The sequence below is a fragment of the Mustela nivalis genome (genome assembly GCF_964662115.1).
Source record: "Mustela nivalis genome assembly, chromosome: 11".
NCBI classification, from domain to species: domain Eukaryota; kingdom Metazoa; phylum Chordata; class Mammalia; order Carnivora; family Mustelidae; genus Mustela; species Mustela nivalis.
The window spans coordinates 48370468-48386393 of NC_139030.1; the positions used below are offsets into that span (position 1 = coordinate 48370468).

The 15926-nt window shown below is 37.9% G+C and overlaps 1 protein-coding gene across 1 annotated transcript in view; it reads right to left on the reverse strand.

The window, feature by feature from the left end:
• Positions 1 to 3478: 3478 nt before the first annotated feature.
• The window catches only part of MYO3B (myosin IIIB), a 201112-nt gene continuing 188664 nt past the window's right edge, over positions 3479 to 15926 (reverse strand). Inside the window, exons 15-18 of the mRNA XM_082689208.1 lie at positions 8494 to 8594; positions 8073 to 8119; positions 7108 to 7281; positions 3479 to 3795 (exon numbers count right to left, since the gene is read on the reverse strand). Of these exons, the coding sequence (XP_082545334.1) occupies positions 7143 to 7281; positions 8073 to 8119; positions 8494 to 8594 (287 nt within the window). The 3' untranslated portion in view covers positions 3479 to 3795; positions 7108 to 7142. The remainder of the gene's footprint in view (positions 3796 to 7107; positions 7282 to 8072; positions 8120 to 8493; positions 8595 to 15926) is intronic.

A 15926-nucleotide genomic window follows, 5' to 3' on the forward strand; every position in this document is an offset into this window, starting at 1 on the left:
CAAAAAACCAGAAAAAATAACAGCCATTTTTACCAAAGCAGAAATATAATAAGCCTAAGAACAAAAGTTAGTGAAGTAGGAAACAAATTGGTAATAAAAAAAATAAGTAAAATCAAAAGTTATTTTCGTTAAAACACTAATAAAATTGGCAGATCTGGTAAGAATAATTAAGGAAAAAGAAATCGCAAATCATCACCATTACAAAAGAAGGAAGGGGACCTGACTATAGATTCTACAATATTAAAAATATCTATAGACTTTTTTGAATAATTCTAACCAAATTTGACAATGTAGAAAACCAGACAATTTTCTAGAAAATGAAAACCTAACAAAACTGACATAGGAAGAAGTAGAAAATCAGCATAACCTTAACATTAAGAACCATATGAACCTATCAACCATAACATTAACAAAATATAGGAGTAAAATCACAGAATTATTTAAAAACAAAAAATAAGCATGTGATAAAATAGAACATCCACTTATAAGGGGGAATTCCTCTTGAGAATAGAAAGGGACAGCAAATACTATAATTAATGATAAAATACTGAATGCTTTCCCTCTTTGAGATTGCAAAAAAGACAAGAGTACTTACTATTAGCTCTCCTAACCAACCTTGTACTGAAAAACTTAGCCAGATCAGTCTGGTATTTTGAATAAGGAAAAAAAAAAAAAGACTCCAATTCTCTACTTTTCCTTGTATCTACACCCTTTGCAATGTAATGGGACTCTGAAGCCCTTCTTGAATCCAAGCCGGCTTTGTATTTTGCTTTGGTTAAAAGAATATGGCTAAATTGACAATGTGCCATTTCTGAGCCTCAAGAGATATTTTTCTCACTCTCCCTCTCCTCCCTTTGTTTTCCAGAGACTCTGGCACTGCCCCTGGGGATAATAACAAACTGGAGGATGAAATCATGTTGAATAGAACTAAGGTGGCCAAGCTGTCCTTGCTGTGGCCCTAGATATGTAAGAAACCCAGCCAACATCAGCAAAGGCGCTTAGTTGAACTGCAGCTAATCACAGATGCACAAATGGATCCTGGCAAGACTAGTTCAAATCAGCAGATATAGTCATCCAACCACAGACTTGTAAGAAATAATTTGGGGTGGTTTATAATGCAGCAAAAACATTATAAAACAGACAGTAGGTCAAGGAAAAAAAAAAAACAACAACCAAGGTATAAAAGGAAGTATGAAGTATGAAAAAGGAAGAAAATGTCTATAGTTATTTGCAGGGGGTAAAACTATGTAGAAAATCCAAAAATATCTAGCTACATTATTGGAATTAATGACTTAGCAAAGTTGATGGATCTCAAATACAAAATATCCATTACACTTTCACATAATGGCAATGTCTTAGTCTATTTGGGCTGTCATAACAGAATACTATAGACTGGGTGGCTTAAACAACAGAAATTTATCTCTTACAGTTCTGGAGGTCTGGGAAGTCCAAGATCAAGGTACCAGTAGATTTGGTGTCTCGTGAGCATCTGCTTGCTGGTTCATAGATAGGCATCTTTTCGCTGTGTCCTCATGTGATGGAGGCAAGCCTGGTCTCTGGGGTCTCTTTAAAAGGATACTGATCCCATTCATGAAAGCTGTACTCTCATGGCTTACTTACGTCCCAAAGACCCCACCAACAAATACCATCACATTGGAAATTAGACTTAAGCATATGAATTTTGGGGGGACATAGACATTTAATCTAGAGCAGGCAACCAACAGTTAAAAAACTTAAAAAACACTTCTAAATACTATAAAATTATATATGTACATATGGATAAAACTAACAAACTATGTGTAAGATTTCACAGATAAAATTATTTGTCATTATTAAGGGAAGAGAAGGAATAACTACATAAATAGAAGGATATACCATGCTTTGGAAAATTCAATCTTGTAGACATGACAATTCCTTCCAAATTGACTTACAGACTGAAGATAATTCCAAAGAAATACCAATAGTTCTTTTTTTCCGTAAGTTGACTATTTGAATCTAAAATATGCAAAGAGCCCAAACTAATCAAGGTTCTCCTATAAAAGAAAAACCATGTTAGAAGACTTGCTCTGTCTTATACCAAAGCCTATTTTGAAAGTATAGGATTTACAGCAAGGATAAAAGGTCAACAGAACAGAATAGAGAATCTGAGAACAGATCCATGATTACTTGATTTATGTAAATGATACTATTTTAGAGCAGTAGAAAAGAGATGTACTTTTCATTAAATGGGGCTTTGACAGCTGAATATCCATTATTAGAAAACATGAAAATTTGTCCTTACCACACAGTATTCACAAAATTGATTCTGGGTGAGCTGAAGATCTAAATGTGAAAGGCAAGACAATAATGCCTCCAGAAAATCCTAAAGGTAAATACTTCTATGACCTTGGGGCTGGACAAGATTTCTTAATAGGCTATAAGAAAGTAGTAATCAAACAGGAAAAGACTGATTAAGTTGTATTATGTTAACAGTACAACACTTTTTTTTTTTTTTTTTTTTTTTAGCACAAGATACCTTAAGGGAATGAAAGGACAAACCACCTAGTGGAGAAAATATTTGCAACACATATAACTAACAACATATAATACATTTCTTCAAATTAAAAGAAAAAACATAGTTAACCCAAATTAAACTAGGCATATCACAAAAGAAGGTATCTAAAATGGCCATTGAAGTATGAAAATGTGCTCAATATCATTATTAATCAGAGATATGTAAGCTAGAAATCAACAGTGAAATTCTAATATATATTCATTGGAGTATCCGTATGAGGACTAAAAATAACAAGAATCGGGGAGAATACAGAATAATGGAAGCTCTTTTATGTCACGGGTGAGACTGTGAATTGGTAAAATCACTTGGGAAAACAGTTTGGTATTACCTACTGAAGTGCAGATATGGGTACCTTAGAATTCTGCCATCTTAATCCTAGGTACACAGCCAACAGATATGCATGAAAGCAGACACCAAGAGACATACAACAATAATAGTAGCAATGTCCAGAATAACCCCAAATTGGAAATAATTCATATTTGTCTATCAAAAGCAGAATGGCTAAGTCAGTTGCTCCGTATTCATATACTGGAATGCTACATAGTTTTGAAAATAAATGAGCTACATTTATATTCCACAACATAGATGAATCTCACAAATAAAACACCAAATAAAAGAAACAAAACCCAAAAGATTATATACTACGTGATTCCATTTATAGAAAGCTCCTAGAACCTAACATAAGAAGCCAAATTTAACTATAGTGTTTAGGGATGTGTGTAAATGGCAAAATTATAAAGAAAACCAAGGAAGTATTTATACCTGTCATGAGAATGCTTGCCTTTGGAGAGGTGGGTGATTGGGAATGGATAAAGGGAGACTTCTAGTATGCTGACAATGTTCTAATGGACCCACAGATAGTTTATATATATACTTTCTAATAACCTTCAGCCTGTAGGAGTGGTTACACAGATAACTTGACTGTAGGGGCAGTTATGTAGATACCAATTTTCTGATAACTTATTGAGTTGAGTCTTCTGATTTGTGCCTTTTTCTGTATTTGCATGACATTTAAAAATAAAGTAAGTTAAAGTGGATGGAGGCATGTCTGCAGATGTACCAAAATGGAAGAAAAATCAGCAGCTCACAACATGAACACCAATGGTTTTGCAATGAAGCTTTTAAAAACTGTGGTATTCCCAGGATGATTTCTGTTTCGTCCAGGGTCAGTTATTTTGTCTTGACAGCATTTTTCACCTTGTTGGTTTTCTTCATGTCAGGTATTCTTGCAGAGATACTATCTAAAGTCAATGACATACAAAAATAGGTGTTTAATTATATAATTTAAAGTTTAAAAGGTAATCAACAAAAATTTAAGCATCAAATTATAAGCACTGGAAGAAGGGCAGGGAGAATTGAAATAAATGCACACCTTTCACAGAGGGGGAGAGTAAATATTATTGAAAATAATAAACCAAGAAGATGGAAGTAAATTATTCACCGACGTGATGGAAACTATTCAAAGAATTAGAATTAGAAATAATAAGACATGGTTGTTTCAGTGGGGAGGGACTAAGGTAGGGACAGGGAGAAGAAGATTGATTTCCATTATAAACCCTCTGGACTCTTTGATTTTTGTTTTGTTTTTGCCATATGCATATTACTTTAATAAACTCATAGGACATTTCTGAGATTCCAAGTTGCATCATTCTCATATACTTGATCTAAGAACTGCTTCTTGAGTTCGTGGCATTATGACTAGTCCAAGAGTAACATCTACAATCTGTTGATGGTGTAGCTGGTAGTGAATCCCATTTCTAAAGTACTGTTAGGAGTAAGAGCTGTGGCAAAGACTATTTATTACAGATCTTCTAAATTATAATTTTATAATTATTTGTTTCCTTTTAATTTATTTATGGAAATATTTAATTAGAAACAAGGCAGATAACTATTATATTGTACACAGACAAATGGGAAGTTAGGAACACTTTTACTCAACAGTTTGAAAAACAGCTAATATTAGCAAATCAAAAGTAGAAAAGTCAGTGATAAAAGTAAAACTTCCAAAATAAGGAATATCACCTCATACCAGTCATAATGGTGTGATAAGAAATAGCAAGAGTTGGCAAGGATGTGGAGCAAACAGAACCCTTGTGCACTGTTGCTAAGCATACAAATTGGTGCAAACACTGTGGAAAGAAGTAGGGAGGTTCCTCAAAAAATTAAAAATAGAAATATCCTAAGATCCAGTAATTCCACTACTGGGTATTTACTCAAAGAAAATGAAAACACCAATTCAAAAATATCTATGCAACCCTATGTCTATTGCAGCATTATTTATAATAGCCAGGCTATGGAAGCAACCTATAAATCCACTGATAGATGAATGGGTAAAGAAGAAGTACTGTGTATATGTATGTGTGTGTGTATTATATATATATGTAATGGAATATTACTCACCCATAAAAAAGAATGAGATCTTGGCATTTTGTGACAGCATGGATGGACCTATAGGGGTATTATGCTATGTAAAGTAAGTCAGAGAAATACAGATATTGTATAATTTCATTTACATATGGAATCTAAGAAACAAATAGATGAACAAATGGACAAACAAACATAAAAACAAAAACCAGAAACAGACTAAAAAATATAGGGAAAAAACAGTAGTTGCCAGAGGGGAGGGGTGGCAGGACAGGTGAAATAGGTGAAGAGGATTAGGAGATAACAGACCTCTAGATGGATTGATAGGTTGGCTGGTTGATTGATGGATGGAGGAGAGGAGAGGGAGAGGGAGAGAATTTTAAGCAGACTCCACGCCCAGTGTCTCACAACCCTGAGATTGTAACCTGAGCCAAAATCAAGGGTCAGACACTGAACTGACTGAGCTGCCCGGGGGTGAGGGGGCAGACTTCCTGTTTCAAATACTAAGTCACAGAGATGAAAAGCGAAGCACAAGGAATACTGTCAAGTATGCGGTATGGTGAGAGATGGGAACTACACTTAGAGTGGTGAGCACTGCACGAGGCACAGAACTGTCGAATCACTATTTTGTACACCTATGCTATACTCCAAAACAAAAATACTTACCTTAAAATAATGTTAAAAAGCTACATAGACTACATATTTTTTAAACAATGAAGTTCATTTATGTTTCTTCTGCTGTACTTGTATACCTTAATAAACATTACATTTGGGGTGAATATGTGAGGAAAAAAATCAAGGCTCACTTTTTTAAAAAGTAAACTATTGGATAATTGGATTTTCCTATTTCTTTTTCTTTAAAAGTATAATTTCTGAGATCTTTAGATGCCTCGTTTCAGTATTTTATCTTTGTAAAATGTGTATTAAAATTGTCCTCTCTGTAACTCTGGCTAACAATTTTTTCTATTTTTTCCACTTATTTTTTTCCCCCAAACCTGGGTACTCCCACATGTATGATCTGCCAAATATTTTAAAGCAAAAAAAAAAAAAAAAAAAAAAAAAAGAAAGAAAGAAAGAAAGAAAAATCCGAGAACATCTGTTCTAGAGAAAAGGTCTTGTAGGTTTTTTTGTTTTTGTTTTTGTTTTTACATCATAGAGCAATCTCACACATTGTTTTGCATGGAGTAGTTGCTCAAGAGATGTTTGTTTTATTGAATCATATTATATATATTATAATATATGGTATAACATTACTATAATAGGACTAGCCCAACCTGGAGTGAAAAATCAGAGCTTACAGTGTAAGAAAAGTGATTAATCATGAGGAAGGCACAATTGACAGCTACTTTCCTGTCACATATGTAACTAAGTGAAGTCTCACCATTCATGTAAGGCCACTTACTAGATGTCCATTCTGTGCCAGGCACTGTCCTAGGCTCTGCCCACAAAGACAGGCACAAGATAAGATCCTTTCCCAAAAATTACTCACAGCCTCATGGACACCACTGACCGGAGAATGGGAATTTACTAAGCCATGTGACATAGACTATGACAGGTCCAAATTTTCTTTCCCTCTAATTTCTTTGTTTTTACTGTGAAGATGATGGAAGTAAAGAGTCAAGTCTTTATCAGCATAATAACTAGCAGGAGAGGGGTTCATCAGCCTTAGATAAAGATTAGGCCTCTCCCCCTAAACACAAAAAATTATCCTGGCCTAGGAGACCTTGAGTGGGGACACACTCCAGTGGAATTCTGACTCTGGAGAGAGGCCTGAAGCATCTCTCGGAGGAGGTGGGGAGTGCAGGGGAGAAGTGAGGTGAAAAGGGAGGCCTGGATTTTCACAGGGGCAGATTTTGCATGGACTGATGTGGCAGGAAAAATGAATATCATCAGCATTCATGATTGGCTTATTATCCTCTTAGATGCTGAGGGCACGAATGATGCTTATTGCTGTAGTCTAGAAGGATGTTCAGTGTCCCACAGGTACCCATGAGATGAGAAAAGGAAAAACTGCCCAGTTCAGGTTGCACTGCAGATGTGGGGAGGGCAGTGGAGATTTGAGAAAATGGTTAGGTATCTGAAAATTATTTGGCAAGGCTCAGACCCAGACTATGTGTCCAAAGAAGCTGGCCCCATCACACCTCTTTCTTATTAAATGATAGTCAGTCAATTACCATGATTGTTCTTACCCTGAACAGACTGGGTGGGGGGCAGAAAGTACACCTCAGAGCTGAGCAAAAGATGCTCCTTTTGAGGGTGAGGAAGAAAGGAAAGGGCAGGATGGGTTATCTTCCTCAGGAACAGAGTCCACAGGTGACAAAGATTTGTAATATTCGTCTTCTCCATCAAGCACTTTGATTTGGCTGCAACAAAGAAAAGAGTTTTCAGCAGAAAAAAAAGGAAAAAGGGTACAGTCATCACTGCAGCAGCTGAAGTTGCATATGAGAACAGGATTGGGTTCCCCCAGTGGGAAGGAAGGACAGCTTAGGGTAGGTAGCTCAGGCTCTCCCAAAACACAGGAACTGAGGTCTGATCCACAAAGCATTTCACCTCAGGGTCACAGGCCGATATTGGGCCCAATTTAGTGGGGTCTGGAAGTTGTGATCAAATTACAATTTGCCTGCATTGACTTGTCTGTCCCTGTTTGGTTCCTTCTAGAGGAGAAAGTTCCCTCCTGTCCTCCTCCAGTTCTCAAACTGGTACCTTACCTATGTCACTATATTCTCTATCGGCATACTAACAAACCAGAAGAGTCCTTTAACCACTGGGGGAGATTTCCCTTTGTGTACCTTTAAGGTCCAGGGGTAGGGTGATGTGGGAACTGGCATATTTGCATTGCATGGAATGCTCTTATTTGTGGAAGAGTCTTATACAGTCTGCTACATCTGCAATTATGAGGGAAACCCCAATTTCCTGGGATAATTGTGAAAAATAACATTTGCCTTTAGGTGACAATTTCAGCCTTTTCGGACAGAATAGATTCAAGTTTTATAAAGCTGCTACTGTGAAAAGTAGTTTCCAATGTCAATAATAGGGGTGATATCCCTATTTGCATATTTTTAGAAGCTTCTCTGAAAAGTTTTGCATTTTCTGTAATATCACAAAGGACCCCTTCTGTTTACAGTTGCTTAGAACTAAGAAGACAGATATTTACCCAAGTTTTCTTGGCTTCCTCTTGCTCCCTTGATATTCTAGAGTTCCCTGTGGAGAGGGCCAAGAACACACAGTCAAAGCAAAGCAGCAAGTCGTTAATTTTTAATTCAAAGTGATTTTGTGTTGAATGCAAGCAGATGCTGATAATATCAGAAGTCACAGCATAATTTTTTTGATCAAAGGGCTCAAGTGAGCCTGATGAAGCATGCATCTTGCTCGTCTTTGATAAACCACATCAATTATTCACCGTGAAGGCAGACATCCTGACATGAAAGCAACAGATAAAGAGCCTAAGCACATGTTCAAGAAGAGAGCATAAGAGAGTGGGGGTGGGGCTGGAGGGGCTGGAACAGGTATTAATAACAGAATTATTAACTGGAAACAAAGCCAGTGAAACAGCTTTATGACCACTTTGAACTCACATTTAACTGGTTATAGTACATGGTGTCCTCAGGGCTACTCAACATTTTGGGCTGCTGACATCTTCGGCGAGGTGTTCGCTGCTTCTGTATAAGACCGTTTTCTGAAATTGCAGCAAGACAGCAAAACTTCACTGTAAACCATTCAAGGTGTTGGGAAAATCAGGTAAAAAACTGCTCTTCACGTAGATGCACTTAGAGGAAACCGTGTCCCGTTTTAACAGGTATGCTAATATTGGCAGAAATGTCATGCTAAGACACATATGCACACACAGGAACTGCTAAGGCTAAACAAGGACCACTATAACTTTGCCTTCGTCGCTCTTATCCAAGTCAGCCGTCAAGAGTGACAGAAAGCAAACTGGGTTCATCCATGCTGGTGAAGCAGAGGTTGGTGGTCAGCCTTTGTAGAGTGTGGAGTGGTAGCTTAGTGCGATAACTCAGGACAACGAAAGCAATCTGGGATAGTTTGTACCACATTCTACATTGAGGGTTCAAAGACATCTGGAGCACACACACTCCTGGGTAGATGAGAAGCAAACCTTTCAGTGGGATACATTTTGGAGGGAAAATGGCTTGAACCAGTATTTACTGAAATGCTTTGAACAGTACCATTGATCCGTGCAATCTCTGGAAATACAGTGGAAAGGAGAAGGGGAAAAGATAATTGCATGGCTTCACAGAGAAGTCTCTCTGTGTTAGCCCTGATTTCAGAACCCTGGACCAAGAGTGAACTGAAGATTAAGAACTAAGTGTCCAGGGGCACCTTGGTGGCTCAGTGGGTTAAGTCTCTGCCTTCTGGCTTGGGTCATGATCTCAGGGTTCTGGGATTGAGCCCCTCATTGGGCTCTCTGCTCAGCAGGGAGCCTGCTTCCCCCTCTCTCTCTGCCTGCCTCTCTGCCTACTTGTGATCTCTCTCTCTCTGTCAGATAAATGAATAAAATCTTTAAAAAATAAAAAGCAAACCACGTGTCCAATGAAGTCATGATTTATTTCCTTTCCAAGCAGATGATTTTCGTGGAATCTGCTGTCCTTTTCACACTATATCTGAATCAGGATTTAGCAGCTCTAACTTCTTGCCAACATACACGCTTGCGCGCACGTGCACACACACACGCATGCCCCAGAACTGCCACAGGATATTGTTCACAAATGTGACAGTCTAGAGAAGAGATATAACTTTCTTCTACCAAGTGTATATCATATTCATAAAGTGGAGTTGGAGATTTGTACTTGGAACTATAGCTTGACTTCACTAGAGGTTCCTACTATTTAGGGAAATTCTGGGGGAATTTTCTAAGTGAAGATTGACTCAGCAAGGGGCATTATGAAGAGCAAATCAGCAGTTTCCTAAGTATGAAGTTTTGCATTTGCACTTTTCTCGAACAGGAACATATCTATCTTGAACAAGGTGATTAGAACCATACAGGACTTTAGCAACCATTTATTCTAAACACGCATTTTTTTTTTGAAAAGAAAACTGAGGCCCACAAATGTTGAATGACTCATTCCAGATGAAGTGGTAGAATGAGGACACAACCCTAGATTCTTTTTTTTTTTTTTTTTTTTTTTTACAACCCTAGATTCTTATCTCCTGTTCTAGAAGTGTTCTTTTTAAAACTACAGCATATTGTTTTTCTTAACAAGAAACTTTTTTTGTAAGCTAAGGTGTAAGTAAAAGTAAGCTCCATGAAAACATATTATTTAGCATAGCACAATGACGCATTGCTTGCAGAGGGCTCGAGTAGCCTTTAAAGGTATCCCTGTCCATATCTTCAGGAAGTCTGTGCAGAAGGCCGGACTCCAGCTCTCATGCTGCCGTTGTCCTCAGAGTAGAAGGAATCCAGGATGGAAATCGGTTCTTTCTGATATTTCCAACATACCTACCTCCTGCTTGCTTTGTGAAGTCCATAAACTGTGATATGGTAGGACACAAAGTCCCTTGTGTCACCTCCTCTGATTTATAGATTAATGAAGAGAAGTGCCTGGAGGTAAGGTTGTTGGGGTGAACACACACTGGAGATCTGACATCTATTTTCCCTTAGACTTCCTAATATTATGGGAATTCCAACCTTGGAAACTCAAAAGGCTGATCTTAATAGTTTCTGAGTTCAGCTGGAGTTCAGCCCAGTTCAGCTGGACTTCATGTAGTGTTTACATTTGATCAGAAGCTTTTATTTATGTTCTCAATTGGGTATGCTTGATATAAGATGTGGTTTTCAACTTTTGCTCTCGATGAACTTGCTGTTCCATGGGTGGGTGTTTTTTCATATTCTTAGAAGAAATTAAGTTATTGGGTAGAATCTTCTCAATTTTAACATTTCTCCCACAAATAAAAAAAAAAACGACGGTTGGTTTCTGATGGCATCTATACTATACTACAATCTAATGTAAGTTAGTGTCTGATTTAGCATCAAGTTTTAATTTTCATTATTGTAGCTTAAATATCTCCATGTTTCATGATGTTTTACAGAATGCCATAACTTCGAAGCATTTTGCCATTGGAAGAAATATGAGTACCACTGATATGTGATCAATAATAAGCAACCCAATAAATATTTAGGAAATGAATCATTATTTAATAAATGCTGTTGGAACAATTTCATAGTAAGATGCAAAAAGTATAACTTGAATATAGACCTTATAAAATTTATCCTGTATGTAATATAAATATATAAATTTTATAATTTACAAAATTATAAATATTTTTTATTGTGGGGGAAAAAAGGAAAATAAGACAAGGTCCCTATCTTCAGTCTAGTAGAGAGCACAGGGTCTTAAGAGGTTGAGTGACTTGTCATAAGTTAGTGCTGCTGGACTCCAGTTAATTTTAAAAAATTCTAAATTGTTTACTTTTCTCAATATGCTTTTTGATTCTCACAGGCCACAATAAATTCCAGATGTGTTATATAGTTAAACATTTTAAATATTCCTATAAAAACCTTAAAGGGAATGAAATGGATTATCTTAACTATGGAAGAAGATATTAATGACAACGATGGGTTCAATTATAATATAAACAAGAAAGTAAAATATTCTATATGATGGACAGTAACAAAACTAAGATGAAAGGAAGTACATTAGAAAGATTATAAACAAATTTAAAAATATATACACACAGAAGTCTACCAACCATAATGTGGAGAGGAAGGCAAGAGAAATATGGAGACACATTCATACATATTGAAATACAATTAAATGAAATGGGATACTGAAATGGTTTAGCTATCCTGACAAACAGCTTCAACTAAAACAACTACTACTGCTTTTCTATTAATTAGGATAAATTAAAGATCCAAAGACAATGTGGGAGTGGCCCTACATACACAGATGAGCCCATAGGCTCCACTTTGCCTGAGAGAATAAATAACAACTTGACAACAAATAACACAAGCTAAGCAACTTGTTCCAAGAAACATGTCCCAGTGAAGGAGACCAGACGGAGAGAAAAAGAATTTATATGAAGATGGATTATGATGACACTTTTGTAGTGGAAAAAAGCTAGAAACATGACAAATATTTAATAATTGGGGAGAAGATAACTCTGGGATATGGACATGATATTCCCATGTTCCCACGAAGGCATCAACAAAGATCAATTAATTTATGCTGTTGAAAGATGAAAATTCAAAATTCAGAAAAAGAAGAAAAAGACAAAACAGCATATATCACATTGATTAAATCTAAATAGGTGTGCACATTGAGAAGTTTATCATGAATTTTTTCCTTTAAAAGTTAAAAGAAAAAAATTAAAATAAATCAATGAGGCGTGTAGGGCAAAATTATTCTTTCTTTCTGTAGATGAAGAAAGTATAGCTAAGAAAGTTAAATCTCAAAGAGGCAAAGCGGAAGCTAGAACCCCTGTCTTTTGGCTTCCAAGGCAAAAGTTCGTTTCTAAGAGGTATGAAACAATAGGGTATGTGGCAATTTACCTAGTTCATTTGACTTGTTTATGTAGGTAAATGGGTAATTCAAGTTTGAAGATAAACATTAGTATATGAGTCATTTGAAGACAATGATGTTCATAATCTGAAAGTGGCCTATTTCTGTCTAGCTCACGCAAACGTGTGTAAGCCAAGCGAATGTTCCAGTTTGTAATCCTCTGGAGGTTACCTCCTCTTAGCAGTTTTTGAAAGTATATGATGTCATGGATACCATTTGACACACGTCTTTTCCCCTTTCAAGAATCCCTGCACCTTCTTTTCCCCTTGCGTCTTCTGATTTCATATTTGAGACCTGAGCACATCTTTCTCTTAGGAGTTCTGTCCCAGAACCTTATTATAAACTGCAGATAAATTCATTGCAAAATGGAAGACTTGTAAATGGCATCTCAGTCAGGAGCACGGGGTCAGGCATACTTCTGGATCCCCAACCCCAAATCATCACACTGTGTTTGCACAACGGGCTAAGCCCTTGATGGTTCAGTTGCCAGCTTCGTCGCAAAACTTCAAACAGCTGATTTGGAAATTTCATATTTCAATTCTCTTTATTGAACATGCAGGTATCCCCACACTAGAGTTGCCAGATCAAATACAGAACACCCAATTAAATCTGAATTTCAGATAAACAACCAATACTTTTTTTTTAATCTAATAAAACCCTGTGCAATACTCAGGACATACTTGTATTAAAAAGTGATCAGTTGTTCATTTGAAATTCAAATCTAGCTGGGTGTTCTGTATTTTTTTGTTGTTGTTAAATCCGTGCAGCCCTGATTCCAGCACCATTTCAAGTCACAAATAAGGCCTTTTGTTCCCTCAGAGGGTCTCAGAGATGAAGAAGGAAACTATTTCCCACTCTGACCTGCTGAGTTACAGGTATTTTGGCTACAAATGCTCTTCCTCCAGACTGTCCCCTAACAGTTTGTCCCCTAGGGTTTCACTTTTTTTTTTTTTTAAGATTTTATTGATTTATTTGACAGACAGAGATTACAAATGCAGAGAGAGGAAGGGAAGCAGGCTCCATGCTGAGCAGAGAGCCTGATGCGGGGCTCGATCCCAGGATGCTGGGATCATAACCTGAGCCAAAGGCAGAGGCTTTAACCCACTGAACCACCCAGGTGCCCCGGGTTTCACTTTTTATCACCCATTACAGATGGTTCATTTTGATCTATTTTCTAACAGGATCATAATGAGGGGAGGAGCACCACAAGGGAGGGCAGGATGGGGCATACAGTCCAAATATTCCCCTTCTTAGTGGGGCAGCATGGATTCTGGGCCCCTGAGGAATGGACAGGCAGTGGGCAGGGTTCCTGCGAGGAAAGGGAGAGAGCACACTGGGAGAACCATAGCCCCGCACACACTCCCTGTGGGCCCTCCTCAGGCAGGAATATGTTCTGGGCGGTAAGACTGCTGATCTGATTGCCGTTTGTGGATGAGGCATTCCCTTGGTTTTACTTGCCAAGTAAAACATCCCCATGAAGCAAACAGTGTTCAGTGTTCTAGATTTACAAATGGCAAATCCCATATGGGGTTACTAGATATATCCCTGGTGCACAAAACAGAATTAGATTTATGCAATTAACTTACAGAGCTCTGTCAAGTCCGTGCATAAAGGGGGTACATCATTTCTATGACCAAAGTTCTCAGGGCGGATGGGGGTGACAGCAGCCTAGCTGTCAGCTGGATAATCTCTCTCCTCCATGACTGCTGACCATGCTGTGTGGTACTCCACTGGACACTTAATGAACTAGCCTCCAATGATTTGACTTGTCTTTTCTGGCCCTATGTCTCTTCCACTTACCATTTCATTTTTATGGATCAAGTCTTGTTTTACAAAGTAGCTTTTCCTTCATTTATTCTCATTTTTGGGAAGGATGACAAACCCCAAAGAGATGACAGAGGCATAGGGAGATCAAGAGATCACACAGCAAGTTAGAAGCAAAGGAGAATTTGGGGTTCCAAATGTCCCAAAGATCATTTTCTTTACGTTATACCAGTAGAAATACTGGTGCCCAGGTCAGGACCTAGGCACTGATGTACCCCCCCCCCCCCAAAAAAAAAATCTCCTTGGATTGTTCTAATGTACAGCCCATATTAAATCTTTCCTTACGGATAAGAGCCACATCGGTAGAGTCTGCGATAATCTGTACTACCTTAAAAATGCTGTCTATGGAAGAAGCTTCTCGATGTGTTGTAAACCACTTGCTCCTGATATACCCTTAGGTGCAGGCTGTTTTGGGGATGCCCAGACCCCTGACAGGGAACAGGAGGGAAGATATTATGCCCTGGGAGTTCAGATTTTCCAATTTAAGTCATGGCATGGAGGATGATAAATCTCTGTGGTTTGGCCCCTTCCTTTTATAGCTAAGGGGTCTAAGTCCGGGGAGCACGGGCCTCTCTCTGGTCTCCCTTCAGAGCCAGGGCTAGCTCAGGTCTTTTGATTCAAAAATCTCAAAGCCCAGGCCGTGGCCTTTACTATGATGCTTGTTCTTTTACAGAGACATTCTTAGAAGTTTTCACCTCGCCCTGTCTAACTTCAGGAGGGACTAAGGAATTCAGTGTGCTTTTGTAAAACACACACACAACCAGAAAGAGAGATTTTCTCCTGGGGTGCATGTAATTCAGATCTTCCTTTCGAAGATGAAAGGAAAGCTACAAATTTTCCCAGTTGCCGTGTTATGTCATGAGCAATCTTCCTCAAAATTGCAAAATTGCTACAAAGAAAACATCCCTGAGTTAAATTAGTGCCTGTGGAAGATGGTGGAGTTATAAACTGTCTACATGGAATTTTCTCCTTACTAGTTAGGGAAGTGGTAATAACTTCCCCTAAAACTATTTTATAGCTCAGGGCTTGGTACACACTTAACAAATAATGAATGAATACACGGTGACCGTTCACTATTTTTGTTAAGATCTGTTCCATCTATGTGGCTCACTCTTTGGTTCTGTCAGTCAGAATATTACTGTCAGGGCTTCCAATAGAAAAAGGGCCTCTCCTATCCTTGGACCCCTCTGGGGAAACTAGCCTACCAAGGGTGGAGATGAAGTCAGCTTCTTAAAAACAAAGTTGATTGTCACTGTTGTATTTTTTTTCTTAATACCCTTTCAAGATTTTTCTAGGAGTATGTATTCATTTTTCTTCTTTTCTCCCCCCCTCCCTTATAAAGAATTAGTTTATTTATTTGGGGGAGAGAGAGTAGTAGGGGGGAGGGAGGGGGGAGGGGCAGAAACAGAGGGAGAAGCAGGCTCTGTGCTGAGCAGGGAGTCCAAGGCAGGGCTCAATCCCAGGACCCTGAGACCCTGACTAAGCCAAAAGCAGACATTTAACCTACTGAGCCATCCAGGTGTCCCTGCGTTCACTTTTCTTAACAACAAAAAATTTACTTGTTATTGCTTTCCCCTCTACTTAACAATAAAGTCATATTTTCCATGATATTAACCTACTTGAAAAATAGTGTATTTCTTTGAGAGTTACATTTTTTTTTTTTTTAAGAT